At 39.8% G+C, this 16,406-nt stretch overlaps 1 protein-coding gene across 2 annotated transcripts in view; it reads right to left on the bottom strand.

Annotated features, from left to right (window-relative positions):
- Positions 1 to 16,406, bottom strand: part of CCDC85C (coiled-coil domain containing 85C) — a 94,996-nt gene that overhangs the window by 13,759 nt on the left and 64,831 nt on the right. For both annotated transcript variants that reach the window (XM_072429009.1, XM_072429008.1), the window contains exon 2: positions 6,789 to 6,865. In XM_072429009.1, the coding sequence (XP_072285110.1) occupies positions 6,789 to 6,865 (77 nt within the window). The remainder of the gene's footprint in view (positions 1 to 6,788; positions 6,866 to 16,406) is intronic.

The raw sequence follows: 16,406 nt of genomic DNA, 5'->3' as shown, positions 1-16,406 counted from the left end.
AGGAAAAATACCTGCAATATGTGTTTATTATACCCTTCTTCCACCAGGGTAAAGAAAGGCAACGCTATAAGATTGGAAGTCAGTTGCGTTTTATAATGCTACAAACTAACAAAGAAAATTTGCTAACAAGAAAAGGGAACACAGTGACCTCATTAGTGGGATGATGCAGTTCATTGTCTAAATAGCAGATTGGGGGAGAAGAGGGGACCAAGGCAGTGGAACTTCAGCCATTGTTACCTATCAGGGTCTGATTTATTAAAGCTATCATGATAGAACCTGGGTGATTCATGGTTTTTTAAAAATAATTTCCTAATATGTGGCAAATGTTTTCAATACTAGGCAAGATCAATTCCAGGTTTGCTGGATCAAGCAGGTTCACCCACAATATAGTCTTATCTTCTCTAGTCTTGCAACTTAAGTAAGGTGTGGCAAATGGAGGGAGCTATTTGTATATACAGTATATTTACAGATTTTCTCCCAGATGTATGCAGCGATTAACATTGCATACAATCACTGACACAAGGATGAACACTTTGGATTGGACTTATAAAGAGAAGAAGAATAAAGAGCAATTGGCTATATCCATTATATCCCCATCGCCAATTATTTACCTTGGGTATCTATCACAATCTAATAGCCTAATAATGATGATCATGCCACTCTAAAGCTAACACAATCCTTTCTTTTACACACAAGCCTTTAAACATCAGTGATACCTGCATTGCAACATAACGCCTCTAAAGGATTCATTTGTTTGTCATGAATAGTCCCATCTGTCCTGGTATGTGAAGAAGAGATGAGGCTCAAGCTAATTATGACATTTGTCACATCAGGAAGGATTATAAAGATCAGAGAATAGGGAGGATTGCCTAGCAGGTGATAAACTTCTATACGCTTATAAAAACTGGTCCCTGAACTGCCAAGCTGAACCTGTCCAGGAATATAAGCCCCACCTAATCACTTAAGACCTGACACCAAGTGAGTCTTTAGAAATGAACTTCCCACCTTGTATTATGGTGTATAAAACCGGATCCTCTGCACGTCTAGAAGACAGAACAAAGACTGAAAGACGTAATAGGAAGTGATACACTAAAGGTGTAGAGGTAATTTCTGGGTAAAGGGGACAGGGGTGACCAATCACTGGGCTCTGAGTGCTAACTTGGTCATTATTATTATACAGTATTTAAATAGCACCATCATATTATGCAGCACTGTACAAAGTTGACAGTCATATCACTAACTGTCCCTCTCATAGTGATATGTCATTAATGTAGTCTAAGGTCAATGAAGCCAATTAACCTAACTGCATGTTTTTGGGATGGGGGAGGAAACCCACGCAGACACAACCTGCAAACTCCATGCAGATAGTGTCCTGGCCGAGATTCGACCCTGGGACCCAACGCTGCAAAGACCAGAGTGCTAACCTCTGAGCCACCGTGCTAAACTTGGTTCAGTTCATATGTTAAAAAAAAAAAAAAAAAAAGTATCAATTAGTAGCAATTGAAAAACAAATAAATAGAAATTGATAATTTTGGGACTTTTAGGCATTCAATCAAACAAATTTTTTGAATTTCATAGGCATATTTTAAAACATTAATTTATTCAGAACTTCATTAAAGTTGGTTAATTCATTAAGTTGGTTAATTCCGTAATCGTCCAGTGTGTGTTAGTAGGCGTTCAATGCGTTTTATGGAGCAAAGTCCGCTTCATCAGGAACAAATAGCATTTTGTTTTTTGTGGCCCCTGATTTAAGCACCTAGACCAACAGGGCGATCCTTTTTTAGAATGTTAAAGTATGCACACCAATAACACAGCATGGACTGGGAGAAGGAATAAGTCCATGAAAAGCTTAGAATTATTTTGGAAAAAAGAGGTCTAGTCTCTCCTGCATTCCCATTTCATTGTATTTGAAACTTGTGTGGCACATTAACCTTATGTTTTGAATAAATTAATGTTTCGTATTATGCCTATGAAATACAAATATTTTGTTTGATTGAATGCCTTAAAAGTCTTGAGATACAGATCTTGTCTTTTCTATAATGTGTGCCTACGCAATGAAAGGGGAAGCTGTAGGCTTATGAGTGCATGGTGCTCCTTTTGGGCACTGCAGCACCACATTTTGGCATCTTCTCTAACATACAGGGTCTGGAAAAAGCTAATACTAGGTCAATGTATGTACTTCTTGCATTAATAAAAAATACATTTCATTATGCAATAGTGGATGCAGAGCTGCATTATTTGAGCATATTATTGAGCATATTTTATATATATATATATATATATATATATATATATATATATATATATATATATTACAGCCACCAGATCAGCATTTTCAGGACTGGTCAGCCATAATTTCCCTTAGTGTCTCTCCAAGAATGCTGTAGCATATAATTTATGTGAATGTATTTGTAATAAAGGCACTAGTTCATTACTAAACAGGAAAAAAGGGGATAGATTGTGGCATTCATTTCTTATGATCCTATCATATTCTGTTTTATTTGGTATAGAAAGCATGCAGTGATTAGGAATTGCCTGGCTTTCTTCTGATCTTCAGTATGGATACTCAGACAGCTCAGGATGAGTCTACGGAATAAGCTTGCTGCATTTGGAAGCTGGAAGAGACTGACCCAATAAGTTGTCTGAAGCAGAAGTAATGCGCTGCTATGGAAATAGTGCTTTCTGCTTACTGCCAAACTTCACGTGCAATTAAATCACCGCTCTCTCTCCTTGCCAGATAAAGCAGAAGAGCCTTAAATCTCCTCGCCCTGCCCAGATAAGTAGTAATGCAAAGGCATGGGATGCCTGGAAAAATCTTCAGAAACCCCAAAATGTCAATTGCACCCTGCATGGTGGTTGTTAATCTCCATGCTCCATGTTGCTGCGTTGTCATAACCAGATATTAAAGCAAGCTCAATAGAACCCAAACTCTTATATCTTTTGGGTCAAAGAGCAATGTGCAATCATATAAAGCAACCAGTAGAAAAAGTAAAAGACTGGCTATGCCAAGAAAAGGCAAAGGCGCAGCAGGACAAAGACGTGGGGCAAGAAAAAAGAGAAAGGAAGGAGAAGATAAAAAAGGTGGGGAAAAGAGACAGAACAGAAAAGTGAAAGAAAAAAAAGAGGAGAGGCAGGGGAAAAAAAGGTGAGATGAGACGCAGAAGAAAGAAAGGAAGGCGAGTTGAGACAGAAGGAAGAATTTGGAAAATAAGAAAGAAAGGCGAAGGTAGGGGGGAAGAAGAGGTAAAGCAGGGAAGCGTGGAAAGGACAAAGTGAGGAAGTTAGGAGAAAGAAAGCTACACGTGCAGATAGTAGGGCAATAATACCTGGTAATGTATAGTTAATGCCACCCCATGGTTATATTGATGTAGATATAAGAAAGAAAAAAAGCTGTTTTATTTTTTTTTTGGCAAAGTAAACTTATATCGTAATAAATTGTTACAAACAATTATCAAAATATCCAGAGTAGAATAGGTCCGGATCCATTAATATCATGGGTATGCTTAGACCAAGAACTAGATAGATCAATGAATGTGATATTGGAGGGTACAATGAGTGGAAGTATAATGTCTCGTTCCGACGCGTTTTGCCCTTGTCGGCTTCCTCAGGGGATGTATAGAGATTGTTAATTGGTGTGCTAGATGTAGAAACTATATATAAATATACGTAGTATCACAAGTAGTTTAGGTGTGGTATTTGAATAGCAGAACATCAAGGTTGTTATAAAGATAAGGACTAATAAAGTTCTTTTAAATATTTATAGGTATACTATATTTGATCATTGTTTGTAACAATTTTTTACAATATAAGTTCACTTTGCCAAAGAACCCCAGCTTTCCTTTTCTTTTTTGTATCTACAAGAGGAAAAGTTTAAGTAAGGCAAACCAGGAAAGGAATAGAGTGGGGAGGTAAGGAAGCAAGGAAAAAAATGAAGGAAGTAGGGCAAGAAAGGAGAGGAGGAGAGGGGAGGCAAAGGGGAGGCAAAGGGAAGCATGGAAAAAAGGAGATATGGGAGAGAAGCAATTTTTTTTTTTTTTTTTAATGATAAAGCCACTTAGGTGCTTTTCACAAAACTTTCAGGATGCCTGCATTTTACAGTGTGGATACAAGGGTAATCAAGGATGTATTGAAATCTCAGAGGAGGACTAGACCAAATATAAAGAAAAGATAAAACTAAGAGATAGGGAGGGAGAAGGCGATGAGGAGGATAAAGCAGGGGAGCTGCCAGATAATAAAAGTAGGAATGATTAAGATGAAGGAGCGGGATAAAGAAAGGCAAAAAATGAGCAAATTCAGATCTAAACATGCATTGCATTGATGCAGCCTATTTACTCTAAATCAGACCTTGAAAGTGACTTTATCCCTATTTATAAAAATAATAATTTTAAAATATAAACCAAATAAAATAAATGCAAATAAAATATAAATATGGTATTACATTTAGCCAGTGTGGACAATAGGATGATAAAGGGTGCAAAACAATTATCTGCACCTGAAAACGTAAAGTATATCACCCTTCTAACCTCTGACACCTACAGTATTTACCTACAGGACACAATAAGTTATGTACAGGGTGACAACTGTGATCAAGACAGCAATTCTTTATGAGTCTATGAAACAGTATGGTCAAAAGTTTTTAGCCCCCTGATCATCAAACCTGTAGGAACAATCCCAAGGCAAAAGATTGAGTTTTGATACAGAGTTATACCATCACCAACACCCCCTGATGGCTGTAAAAGCCTCCACTTTACTAGGAAGACTTTTCAAGCCATAATAATGTATGCAAGGTCAGGTAATGATGTTGGAGGAAAAAACCTGGCTCATGATTAGCATTAGAGCTTATCCAAAGGTGTTAAAACCGTGCCATTATGAACCTGGCTTTGTGCACATGAGTTAGTTATGCTGGAACAGAAAAGAGTTTTCCTCAAACTGTATTAGCAAAGTTTCAAGTACACAATTAATTAAAATGTCTTTAATGGTAACAATACCCTTCACTCAAGAGACCTGAATGATTTGGAGGGGTCTCCACAACCTTTTGTCAGTATTTGAGAGGGTCACGTGTCCACAAATGTTTAGCCATAAAGTTACCCATCACCATTGGTGGCCTTAGGGCAGATGCATTTTGTGGAACTAGGGAAATCAAGACTCTGCTGTTAACAGGATTTTAAGCATGTGGGAAGCAATCTATGTATCTAGACTATTAGACACATGTCATTTAGCAGGACTATCCCATATTATCACTCTCAGACACAATTATGAAGAAGTATTGATCAATAATTGTATTATTGTGGAGTCACACAGCACAGTTAATGAAAAACATTGGAAACGATTTGGTGTTCCATTTATTACTTGATGACGTAATCCCATCTCAAGATGGGAAGGGCAGTGTCCTATCTCCGGCCCGTGCCTGGAAGCAGACAAGACCTCTATTAAATATGTATGGGCAGTTCAAGGCTGGTTGGACCATAAACGGAGTGATAAATATTCCCAAATGCTCTATTGGAATAACAGTTTGAAATATGGTGGATCAGTGCAAGGCTTTACAGTGGTAATCCTAATGGGCCGCATCATGAATTATTACCAAGCTGCATTGATTCTCTAATTATTCTGTCAATACTATCACAAGTACGTCTAGGTCATGGATCTAACCAAAGGAAGAAACTTTGGCCAACCAGCTAAACACAAATAAAATATCCATACGCTAACACCCTTCTCAGCCGAATTGTTTCCACTATTTGATGCCAATATTGCGATTAATGTTGAATAAAGACAGTAGGTGACCCCACCATTTGGGGCTCGTACATCTGCAACCTTTCTATCCCCAGTTGACCTTCATAAAAATGAAGACACCGTGTAGTTTTCCCTTCTGCAAGTAAGCCAAGCACTTTCTCTACAGTCTCAATGACTGTAGTGTGCAATGCAATATTGTTGGAATGGCTCACAGTGCAGAACCTAAACAATTTCTGATATGCCTGGGATTATTGGTAGTCAATGTAAAACAGAGATTTCATATGAACAGATTTCATATACCAAAGCTACTACCTACACCACTGAATGGGAGGAAAAAAGCCTAGTGATACACAGCTCTGAATCAGAAAATGCTCCATTTAACAAATGCCAAAGCAATTGGTCATGATCTTGGCTGAATCAGACTGCTGGCAGAGCCAATACCCAAAGCCCTTTAAAAATCCAGGCTAAAAGTCTATGGATAAAGCCATGAGCCAGGTTGGCTTTCAATCAGGGTTATCAGGTTTTAGGGTGGTGACTTTTCCTATAAAAAAGAGACATATTGCAGAAAATTATTTGCTGACAAGAGGTCTTGGCCATAAATTTAAAGTAACTCTGCATACAAGTTCTTTGGATGCTTATGACTGTTTTTTCATGGCGTTCATGAGCAGAGACTGGTGGGTTCTTTGTAGAAAGATAAGTGCTGCATAATACGTGACACTAATAATAAAAAAAAATACTATAGAGGATGACACCAGATAACATCCAACGACACGACAACACGAGTCCTTTTGACATTCTCTGCCAAGATCTCCGGAATAAATCGACAATTACACGCAATTATTCCGGAGATTACAAGGACCGTTATCGAGAAATTATCTTTGCTAAGAAGAAGAAATTAGATCAGACACAAAGAGAAAAATCAATTTTCCCTGGTTTAATTAAAGTAATCCGTATAACGGTGCCCCAGTGATTAAATACGCATTAATGCGCCTGCCGCAGAGCTGCAATTCAATAACAAGTATGAAGAAACGCTGGAGGAGGAAGAAAGAAAAACTCACCTGTGACAAAAGTTTATTGTCGTCTTCCAGGAGTTTCACTTTGGTCTCCAGCTGTCGGATATAAGTGGTAGATGAATCTGTAAAGAGAAAAAGTAAAGTTTTATTAAAAGGTTTCAAATTCTAGACCATGCCTTCAAAAATCTATGAGATATAAAACCTAACTGGAGTACCAATTTTTTCCCCAGATGTTCTGGGTATTCCCTATTAAAACCCTTTCCACAACTCTGTACCTACATACATTCACTCCATTTTTCCCCTGCACATTATTAATGCTTTTGGATAGTGACAATTTTAAGAGCAGGTTCAGATCTGCACTGGGATCGAGTGATCCCACATGGCTCCCAAGGCTGACACCAGGGATGTAGTGGGGTGGGCATTTTGGTGGTCCAGGGCTCTGGCCAGATCGACCCCCAAGGGGTCAGGAGAAGGATCCGCTGTGTGGGGGGGGGGGGGGGTGCACCGGCCTGAGCCACAGGCACTTTGGTGGCCCACGGCTCTGGCCAGTTCGCCCCCCCCGGGGTCAGGAGAAGGACCTGCTGGGGGGGGAGGCGCACTGGCCAGAGTCGCAAACTATATCTTCCGTATGAAATTGCAGGCTCAGGACGGTGGGCGGGTTATCTCTCTGAACACAAACCATTCCTGTGTGATGAAAAGGTTTGTTTCCTTGAGACACAACAAGACACAAGACAAAATATCTACCTATAAGGAAAATTCCTCTCTAAGATAAACATCACCCAAAAATGTTATCTTCTTTTTGTTCAGTAATGATGGCCAACTGGGTACAACTCCCCAACATAGACAAAAACAGTAGTTATGCTAGCCATACGCAAATCGGCTTGGGTTCCATTAATACTCATTTTAATCAACTTGTTCGTTATAAAGATAAGCAATAAAATTGATTGCACTACCACAACCCAGTCATTAGGTCATCCAACAGAAGGAAAGTGCAGTGGAGAATTGAGAGATCTTAAACACCCATCAGATACTTGTATGATATACAGAAATTTTCCAACCTCGCCGACTAAGGTCCTTTTGACTCTACACTCCATTTGTGTTTGATTTGATAAAACAATCCAATGGCCCAATAGAGGAAATAAAAAAAAAAATCAGCCCACATCCGGAGATATTAAACCTTTGTTATCTAAAGCAGAAAAGCATTTGCACTTTAAGCAAAACATTGCATCATTTTTGACCTGCTTAAGTGATACTTGGACAGAGTTTTACCCCGGCAATCAAAGATCCTGAAAGATTAGCCCCGTAACTTAATATTCTGTCCCCATTGAAGTTATGTGAAAAATGCAATCAAAAGCAGGGGTCGTGAGCTGCACCCTCCTCCCTGTATTTCCCGAACATGAGAGGAATATTGGAAAATCAAGTGTTTAGAGTAGTTATCAGAGCTTATTCCAGAAAAAAATCTCTCTGATACAGGTCCCAGATGTTACATCACAGGAGACAGTGAAGTCAATAAATATTTAATCAGCGAGATCTGTGAATTAATGCAACTTTCCTTGTGTCAGATTACAATAGGGGATGATGGGGGTAGAAACAAAGAACGATAATACAGCAAAACCAAAATCTATGCTGGCAATGGAGCAACATGGCAAATGCTCTAGGAAACATTGCCTAAAAAATATCAGACTTTTCAGCCTAAACACCAGCTATACAAATAAAGATTTACACCGCACATTGATATAAAATATTAAAAATACTGTAAACCGTTCTCAGACTTATCAGGGTTATTTTGGAGAAGATTGTTTTTTGTTTTTTTTTTCCATAAACGGCTTAAGAAAATAAAACCTGTGAGAGTCGGTAAAGGTTTGTTCTGCTCAGTTTGGCTGAAGCCCCATTTCTTCTATTTATCCCTAATCATTTAGCTTGGTTTGGAGTTTTAATCAAACAAAGGCAGAGTTTACAAGGATATTTTTTTATTGCATATAGAGATTGTATGCTTTTATCCACTGTTTGATTGTAAAAGCAGGAGGTTAACAGCCGGAAAGTGGTGTAGATATGCAAAATAAACTTTGTGCAATCAATTCTGGAAGGATAAAACCGACATCAGGTTTCTGTTGCTGGAAATTTTTTTTGTGATACTTTTCAGTAATGAAAGATCTAAGGAGCACCGTGATGTTTTTTGGAGAGGGGAGGACGAGCAAGTGGCATCCTGCTATGGTCTTCTCCATAGTAAAGTATGGCAGTCTTTTCCTGCTCAGTGGATCATCAATCTTCCACAACTAGATTGTCACTCCAGCTGATCATGACCATGTGTCTCGGGTGACAAACATATAGCATGTGTACATATACTACATACATATGCTATACTTTCTGGCCAATGCTGGGAAGAGGGGTAAGCCCTCCCAAAATGCACAAAAATGAACATAAAAGAATCTAATCATTTTTAAAAGAAACATTTTGGCATGTATTAAGGTTCCCAAAATGAGAATGCTCCAGTTTTATCAGATGCCCAAAAACTTATTTTACTAGCATTTACATTAGCATTTCTATACCCAAAACTTTGACTTTTTAGTTTTGGATAGGATGGGGAAAGGTTGGAACTCCTGTCAAGTTTAACTGCATTCCAGGACTCTATTAAGAAAAGATTTCTCCTAATTCCTGCAACTACTTTCGAGGCCAAATCAAGAGGATGTGTAACAGATGGCAAAAAACTGGCAGGGGCTCCAGCATTTCCATCCTAACCCACTCTAAGGAAAATGGCTTTGGGTATAGATATTCATAATGATACATGAATGGAGCTTTTACAGGAGATCTTTTTGGGGAAAAGCTGTCAAGTTTAGATTTTTTTCCAACACTGATATTTTGAGTATGGCACACAAACATCTGCCAAGTTTATTATTATATAAATCACTTTCACCTACGCAACATCTCCAAAATCCGCCCCTACCTGTCCCCTGAGACCACCAAACTCCTTGTACACGCTCTTATGGTCTTCCTCGTCCTATTCGGCTTGCTCCTACTTTCTGCTCATTTAAAAGAGCGCTCAAAACCCATTTTTTCAAACTTGCCTACCCATCTATTTCTGTCTGCTAAACCCTCACTACTTCCCACCACTACATATCGCCCATCCTATTGTGTGTGAAATTCCCCCACCTACTAGATTGTAAGCTCTTCGGGGCAGGGTCCTCTCCTCCTGTATCACTGTCTGTATTAGTCTGTCATTTGCAATCCCTATTTAATGTACAGCGCTGCGTAATATGTTGGCGCTATATTAATCCTGTTTAATAATAATAATAAAAATAACAACACCAAAAATAAAATCGATCCAAGGCCGTTCTAGTTTCCCAAACAAAATTAAGCACAGTATGATAGACATTCTTTCGTTTCCCAAACTGCACGTTGAATGGCCTTTCCATCCATTTGTAATGATTTAGTCCATTTTCAGAGTTCTTTGTGTCTGTTCCCCATGATGTCTCTTTCAAGAGGCTTTTAATAAAGCACCATTTACTCCGGAAGGTTGGTACGGCGGCGGCTCTGGTTTTGAGCTGTGTCTCTGATGACTTATATGTTGTCTGTGCTGTTTATCATAGTCCAGGGTCTGGTTCTAGACATCACAGTAAATCTCTACAACAACAAAGGCCTGGGGATTTCCAATGCCTGGGATTACCCCAGGGAAATAGACATTTATTACTGATGTTCCATATCAAGAAAAGAGAGAATTATATCAGCTGTGTCTGTCTTGGGGGGGCCTGTGATACATACAAGCACAACAGAGGCAAACCGAAAAGGGATCTGTAATGATAAGGAAAAATGAAAGCCGAACAATTTTTACAAGGGACAGTAAAGGATTTTTCGGATAAGAGTAGACAGGGTCCCTGGACAGATACTTGTTAATGAAATGGGCTGTAGAATTGGAGCAGTACACTTTTTTAAGCTGCTTTTAAATCCAGGCAAAAATAAAAGAAATAATTAATTTAATGTATACATTTGCATAAATATATATTTATGTAAGAAGTGTTAGACATTTTTAACCGAATGGACAGCATACAGTTTTTGTTGCATCCAAAAGGTGTGTGTTCTCTATTATTCTCCTTATAAAAATTTTTATGGTTTGAGGTGTCCTGAACTCAAAATTAAAGATTTTTTTTTTGTTATATGAAACATCCAGAAACGTTATCAGTACCCTGAAAGTTTCATTTTTTGCCTTAAATTCCTCCTGGAGAAAATTGAATATCCTATGGAAGGGGTGTCAAACTCTGGCCCGGGGGCCAAATTTAGCCTCCGAAAGGAATTTTTTTGGCCCCCAAAGGAACTCTAAATATGAATTGCAGGTGGCCCGCTGCTGCATTGAAATAGCGCCTCTACTACAATTCCCGGCATCACCCGCGTCTATAGACCAGCGGGCTCTCTGCCTATGCGTTGCCCGGCATTGGACTGTTTTTAGAGGCAGGGAATTGTAGTAGCGGTTGTCTTTCTCTATTATAAGCTTGTTCCAGACTGAATGTTAAGCAAAACCTCTTTAATTCCATATTAAAAGGTTTTATATTTAATGCGAAGAAAAAACTTCCTCAATTTTTTCAATAAACTTCAAGTTTTGCCCACAACTTTGTCTAAGTTTTTAATTTTGGCCCTCTGTGTATCTGAGTTTGACACTCATGTGCCAAGAAGTGATCCTGTGGTTAGTCCAAATATTGCTACAGAACAATATAGTGTTGTAGTCTCCTATGAAGGAACCACAATGCCCACACACTATTAGACACAACATGATGGATATGAGCAGCATCTGGAGCTCTCCAAGACCCCCCACCATTAAGGTTGGTTCATCTTTTTGCAGACCCCTGCATTACTCGCTGCATTGCTGTGTTTCTAAAGCTACGTACACACTTCCAATTATTATCATTGGTAAACGAACGACGAACGATCCTGCACGATATCTGCGAACGATCGTATAGCACCGATCCTGTACATACAGATAACGACACGATCGTTCGTAGATATTGTACACACAATAGATGCGATCGTTTGAACGATACAGGAAGTTACGTGCACCACAGGAACGTTCGTTCATCACGCATGCTCAGACCATGGACGATCAATGAACGATCGTACACACGAACGATGGTCAACGATCGTCGTCCAATCCGATCCGCCGGTCTGGTCGTTCATTTCCAACGACTTTCCTCGTTCGTCTGCGTCGTTGGTTACTTTTTTTACTAACGATTTTTGCCCAATCGATCGTTCGTCGTTCATTTTGAACGATAAAAATTGGAAGTGTGTACGCAGCTTAAGTCATAATGCATGGCAGCACAGCAACAATTCTGCTACTCTTAAATATCCAGTAATTGTATTGTAAGGCAGGGTTACGGCACGTTCAAGATACATTGGGGTGCCAATAAAAATGAATGCTCAGTGCACCAAGAAGTGAATGGGTGAAGTTAAACTGCACAGATGTAAATCCAACCTAACAATTTATTTATTTTTCTACTCTAAACTGATCTCCTTTCCATGTTTATAGGAAACACATTAAAAATATTACGCAAGAATAAAAAAAACAAATATCCAAAATTGCAAAACTACAAAACACTGCTAAGCAAAACAAACTTGAAAGAATTGCAAACAATAAATCATGTCATTCCTGTTTCTATTACCATCATCTCCTTTTCCTTTTTAAACCCCTCCATCCCCCCTCCCAGACTGTGATTACCTCTAACACAAGATTTTACTGTAACATTTGGCGACACCAACTGCGCTCAGGGTGCTATCGATTGCATTATTGAGGCAGTCAGCACAATTGTGCCAGGAACAGGCCAATGCGGAGGTGATGATCCATTATGCTTATTATAAACACTATGCTAAAGGTAATAAATCAATGTGCTCAGCTCCAAGATTCCCACTTTGAAGGCCCAAAGGGCTCCATTACAAAGAGGAGGGTGGTGGGGGTAAGGAGGGGGGGGGCGTCGGAGAAAAGGCAAAAAGGTCAGGGCTGCATTCCTTCTCCAGCTCTACCTGGAGGGCTGGGAAATTACACAGGAAAAGCCAGTAATTAGCCTGACCAACGGGTTTGGGCCTTGGGGGCTAGCTGTAATTTACCAAAGTCAGGTATGAATGGCATTTCTTCTGTTATTTTGTCCCATGCTTACCCAATACAGTGCCCAGGCTTGCCAATCAAGTATAGAAACAAAAGTTGATTGGGGTCAAAAATGTTATATATATGGCAGTCCAGTGTGTGCCAACCACAATATTCAGCTTCACACCTATGTGATGCATTTGTTCCTAATACCACCTCTTGCAAATGGATCTCAATGAACATGCAGATCTACATCCAAGAACGTATAGATGACAACCAATTTTTTGCATGTTACCGGGCCTTGGAAGCTGCCCTGACAGTGTGGCTAATAATATTTGAATTGCCCCTTGAATAGTTTTATGCTGTGCATTAGTCTACATTGTGATGCCAGTTTGCACGATTTGCTATTGTTTTTCACTGTGTGCAATTTACTTTTCTGCATCTTTGCAGCCAATCCACATGCATTCAAGAGATGGCTGCATGGCATTTCTCAGCGCAGGATTCTGGATGGTGACGGCAGTGGTCTATTTTTGTGTAATGTGTTTGGAAATGGTCACCTAAAAGTCAGCATAATTGTGCCAGGAACAGGTCAATGGGGAGGTGACGCTCCATTATCCTTATTATAAACCGTAATAAATCCATGGGCTAGGCTCCAAGATTCCCACTTTGAAGGCCCAAAAACATAAGAGGTTCTGAAGTTCAAAAGGAGAGAATTCCGGCAAGGCTGACAACCCCACGTTAAATCACTGGGCAGCAGAAGCAGCGTTGTCAGCTTAAAAAAGGCAATAGCACTCTGGATTTCTGAGAACTTTTAAAGTTGTAGGATGCTTGCAAAACACATTCGTAAGACATTGTGAATGTCAATCTGCTTTTTAAGATGTACGGATTCCTGGACAGAGAGAATGGCTCACCATTGACTATACAAAGCTGCTCTTTCATTAAATTGTGCATAATGCAATTGCCCAGTGATTGACGCACGCACAGAAAATCAGCATGTACAATGCTAGGAAGCACAGACACACCATGCATATCTTCACCAGATCAGGGTGTCCCGGTCATGAAAATGCCGAATTTAATTTGCCGCTTGTATGCAATAGAAATGACACAACATGCTGAGTCTGCATTCTAAGCAACGTCCAAACCTCACTAATAAAAAAGCATTGCAGCCTCGTAATTAGCCTCCATTCAGCTTCATTACATTTATCTTTCCATTTACACTTTGAGCCTACGTATAAATGTCAGATAAATCTTTGCCTGTCATTATTATCCTATATCCCTTCCCACCACCACCACCCCAGTAACTTCATCACAATCTCACACATACACCTAGCTAGTGGCTGCTTGGGGTGCTTCTACCTTTTCAATTCTGAGCTTTGCAAAAGGTTTAACTTCAGATACTTGCTTTTAAAACAAATACATTTATTGATATTTTAAGGAATACAGAGCTGCAATAATCTTTGCAGTTTTTGGCTTGCAGCTTTAAATACCAGTAGCCATATCCAAGTAACAATTGCATTTATGGTCCTGAAAAATAGCAGCTTGACCCCTTCATTGGGTCATATTGGATAATCCAATCATTTTGTATTTTATTCATTTCTAATTTTACTCATTTTTCTAGCCGGCACTGTCCTCTTTCTATAACAGGACTCAAGCAAAGACAGCAGGATTGAAAGGATGCACACAGAACCTACAGCCCGTGCACCAGTACCAAGGAATACATTGCATGAGCCCGTCTGTGAAAAGAGGAAAACTACAACACAGTCTGCCGTGCCATCTGTATGCGTCACAGCAACACGACCGCGTGCCAAACCCAGCCAGGCCGCCTGCAGCTGCCTTAGTTTCATAAATAACAAAGTCTAAAGAATTCCTAAAATAAAACTTCCTGGCAATTAAAAAAATAATAAAAAAAAGCAGATTTAACTAATTGTAGTCTTTTTCTTGCAGCTACACAAGAGAGGACATTTCCTAAAGAATTAGTCCAGTTCAGCATCCATTTACTATCCCTTGAAGAAATGTCATTTCTGCAATCCTCGGCCATTATGAAGGGTTCTCACAGTGGCCCTGATTTACTAAAGTTCTCCAAGGCTGGAGAGAATACACTTTCATCGGTGAAGCTGGGTAATCCAGAAAACCTGGAATGGATTTAGGTCATTAGATATTTGTTAGCAAAATGTTTTCAATCCTGGACCAGATCCATTTCAGGTTTGCTGGATCATCCAGCTTCAATGGTGAAAGTGTATTCTCTCCAGCCTTGGAGAACTTTAATAAATCAGGGCCGGTAGTTTTAGGTTGTAATGACCAGTCCACCATAGGCTCTCTTCTTGCTGGTCACCTATGGTTTGTGTCAGCAACCCAGCTCCTGAAATCATCACAAACAATGCAGCACCAACCACCTCCATGGCCTTGGTGTCCCTGTTCAAAATGGCTGGAGGACACCTGGGTAGGTGGGATCTCCCTCATAATCTGTTTTTACCTACCTGGGTGTCTCCCCAGCCATTAGCCAGGGGCAGGTCAGAATACAGCAGGGAGATATTTAGAATCCAATGTCAATAAGGCCTTAATGAAGCTCAAGTGGGTCAGTGACATGGGCATTTGAAGAGCCTTTGGAGAACCGTTTTTTACATCTTGAAGTGCTAGAACCATCTTTTGTAGGACTTTTGGACCATCAATTAAGCTAAGCATTCCTCTGTATTTGCTGGGGGGCACATTGACTTTTTGAAGCCAACCTGTTCTTCCTTAATGCAAATGCTATATCTGCTTCCCTCCAAAATGGGCCAAGTGTCTTTAAATCATCCTTCCTCATTGAAGCAGGCCAATGGTTTGTGTCAGTAACCCAGCTCCTGAGAAGATTCACAAACAATGCAGTACCAACCACCTCCTTCGCCTTGGTGTTCCTGTTTAAAAAGGATAGAGGACACCCAGGTAGGTGAGATCAACCTGAAAAAGACTTTTAGGCCTTCGGAGGCCCTTTTTCGCGATTCCACCTGTTGGACTACCCGCGTTCGCTCATAACATTTTTTGAGAAGTATCCGGAACTGCTATATTTACATGTATTTTCGTTCGTATAATAAAGCGACCTTTGCGTGAAAATATATTGCCCACCCCATATTCTGCATTTACTGGGGGACTCATTGACTTTTTAGGGCCAACCTGTTCTGCCTTAATGCAAATGCTATATCTGCTTTCCTCTAAAATGTGCCAATTGTCTTTAAAACATCCTTTCTCATTGAAGCAGACCAATGGTTTGCAAAGAACTTCCTTGGTTGCAGTGACTGCATGTGATGTACATGACTCTGATGTACAGGCAGCCACAGAACTGTACATCCCATGATTACGTGTTTAAATAACCAAGGGAGAAGAAGTTCCAGAAATGTGAAGCGGGTAATGTGCCAATGTAAATAACATCGCCAAGATGTCCTGAATTCCAGGCACAATATTAATCTCTGCTGACAACGCTGCTTAGCATTTCATTGATGCAGTGTCAGTGTTCTCAGCACATGGAAGGTATGTACAGGCGGTCTTTAAACATTTACAAATTTTCTTAAAACTCTGCTGTGCCAACCAACCCATAACATGTTTAGTGGACCTCACATATGATC

Source organism: Pyxicephalus adspersus, chromosome 12 (assembly GCF_032062135.1).
Source record: "Pyxicephalus adspersus chromosome 12, UCB_Pads_2.0, whole genome shotgun sequence".
Classification (NCBI taxonomy): Eukaryota; Metazoa; Chordata; class Amphibia; order Anura; family Pyxicephalidae; genus Pyxicephalus; species Pyxicephalus adspersus.
Note: the sequence above shows the minus strand (reverse complement) of the source record. Positions and strands in the feature narration are given on the sequence as shown.